We start from the raw sequence: 2,119 nt of genomic DNA, 5'->3' as shown, positions 1-2,119 counted from the left end.
GCCCTTTGTCCCGCTGAGGTAAATCTCCTTTGTGCTGAGAATTTGGTCTTGGGGTGTCCTGACTGGAATTCATTCCCTTACAATGTGAAGTTTATGAATCATGCCAGAAAATGTCTCAAGGATTCAGGAGGCCCAGGTGGTGCTGTCTCCTAAAGCGCTCCTCAGCATCCTTAAAGAGCGCTGCTCTGTAACGCCAGCGCCGCCTCTCCCTTGCTGAGCTCCAGTCGAAGGAGAAGGGGTAAGTAAGGAGGTGCCCATACCATGGCTCTTACAAAGCCGACTGCCCACAAATCCACCGGTGGTAAAGCACACAGGAAACAACAGGCTACAAAAGCCGCTCGCAAGAGTGCGCCCTCTGCTGGAGCGGTGAAGAAACCTCATCGTTACAGGCCTGGCCCTGTGGCACTCCGTGAAATCAGACGCTATCGGAAGTTCACCAAACTTCTGACTCCCAAGCTCCCCTTTCAGCGTCTGGTGCGAGAAATTGCTCAGGACTTCAAAACAGACCTGCGCTTCCAGAGCGCAGCTATTGGTGCTTTACAGGAGGCAAGCGAGGCCTATGTGGTTGGCCTTTATAAAAATACCAACCTGTGTGCTATCCATGCCAAACATGTAACAGTTATGCCAAGATATCCAGCTAGCACGCCGCATACGCGGGGAACGAGCTTAAGAGTCCACTATGAGGGGAAACATTTCATTCTCAAAAATATTTTTTCCTCTTCGTCCTGTTATCAGTAGTTCTGAATGCTAGATACTTTTCCCATGGGGTCAAAGGTACCTAAGTGTATGACTGTGAGTGGAAACATAGGGGACAGAATCAGGTACTGGCAGTCTCTCCACGTTCATTTGTGTGTGAATTTTTTAATATAAATGCAAGATGTAAAGCATTAACGCAAGCAAAATGTTTCAGTGAACACATTTCAACAGTTCAACTTTATAGCAATTATAAATAAACCTTTAAAAAAAAAAAGTCTTTCAGAGACTTTACCCAGGGGCTAAGGAACAACATGAGAGTCATGAAGCAGAGGTGCAGAGAAGGAAGGAAAGGGAGAGCGGGTGCGAGAGAGTGAGAGAGCAAGAGAATACGAGAGAGAGAGAGAGAGAGAGAGAGAGAGAGAGAGAGAGAGAGAGAGAGAGAGAGAGAGAACAAGAGTGAGCGTGGGGGCAGGGAGAATAAAAAGACTGGAGGTGCAGAGAGCTTGTCGGGATGCAATGGACTGCAGGAGTTAGAATTCCTTGTCAGACTCTTCCCAGAATTCCTAGGGTCAGAACTTGAGTGCCCTAACAAACCAATTAAATAAACAACTAATGAAGGAAACTAGGAGAGGGGATGCTTTCAATATAACCACACTGGTTAAGAGGAAAAGAGAGGCACAGTAACCCTCCATCTTTGGGAGTTCTGGCATGAGCTCTAGGATTTACTAGAGATCAAGAGGTATCTAAGCAGTCTGGTCAAGGTGTGGTCTTGCCATCACGAAACCGTTGTTGATTTGGCTTCTATCTTCCCTGCAGAGTTACCTGTCTGTCGAGTTGTCGGAGCTGTGAAGACAAATCATCGGTCTGCGGGCTCCCACTAGGCTCCAGTCTTCTCCTGCCAGTATGGTTGGGGAATTCCAGTTTCTTGGTGTTCATTGTTTCAGTAGACCAATGGCCAAAGGAGAGGGCATGGGTGTCCCTTTAGAATATACTCATTTCTGCCAGGGTGGTTATGAAGCAGGCCATGGGAGTGATTTGGGGGGACAGACTTTAAATGAAGGCATGTCATCGAGGTTGAGATATTTTGAGCATGAAAGAGCCTGTGGGGTAGACTAGAATGTCATGGTGGAAAGTTGAGGTTGGCCTTAAGTTCTTGATCCAAGGAAGCAACAAGGAGCAGCCGAAGTTTAAGGAGTTACTACTGGAGGGGTGAAGACATTTAGGTGACATGCTTGTCCCAATGGGTGTGGTCAGATGTGAGGAAGATCTAGATCACATGGTGTAGCTCAGTGCCATCTAAAGACAACTGGAAGATGGCCTGTGACCGCCTTTGGTTTGTGTATGGGCAGAGGTCAACGTTAGGTGTCTGATTTGGGTAAGCTTCAAGGATTCTCCTCTCTTCCTCTCCACTGTTGGGATGACA

At 47.4% G+C, this 2,119-nt stretch overlaps 1 protein-coding gene across 1 annotated transcript; it reads left to right on the top strand.

Annotated features, from left to right (window-relative positions):
• Positions 1 to 261: 261 nt before the first annotated feature.
• On the top strand, positions 262 to 1,545 carry LOC308421201 (histone H3.3C-like; the record flags this gene model as incomplete). Its single annotated transcript, XM_080917477.1, has 2 exons — positions 262 to 612; positions 1,513 to 1,545. The coding sequence occupies 2 exons, from the start codon at positions 262 to 264 to the stop codon at positions 1,543 to 1,545; spliced, it is 384 nt and encodes a 127-aa protein (XP_080773603.1).
• Positions 1,546 to 2,119: the final 574 nt, after the last annotated feature.

Source organism: Micromys minutus, assembly GCF_963924665.1.
Source record: "Micromys minutus genome assembly, chromosome: 5".
Classification (NCBI taxonomy): domain Eukaryota; kingdom Metazoa; phylum Chordata; class Mammalia; order Rodentia; family Muridae; genus Micromys; species Micromys minutus.
Note: the sequence above shows the minus strand (reverse complement) of the source record. Positions and strands in the feature narration are given on the sequence as shown.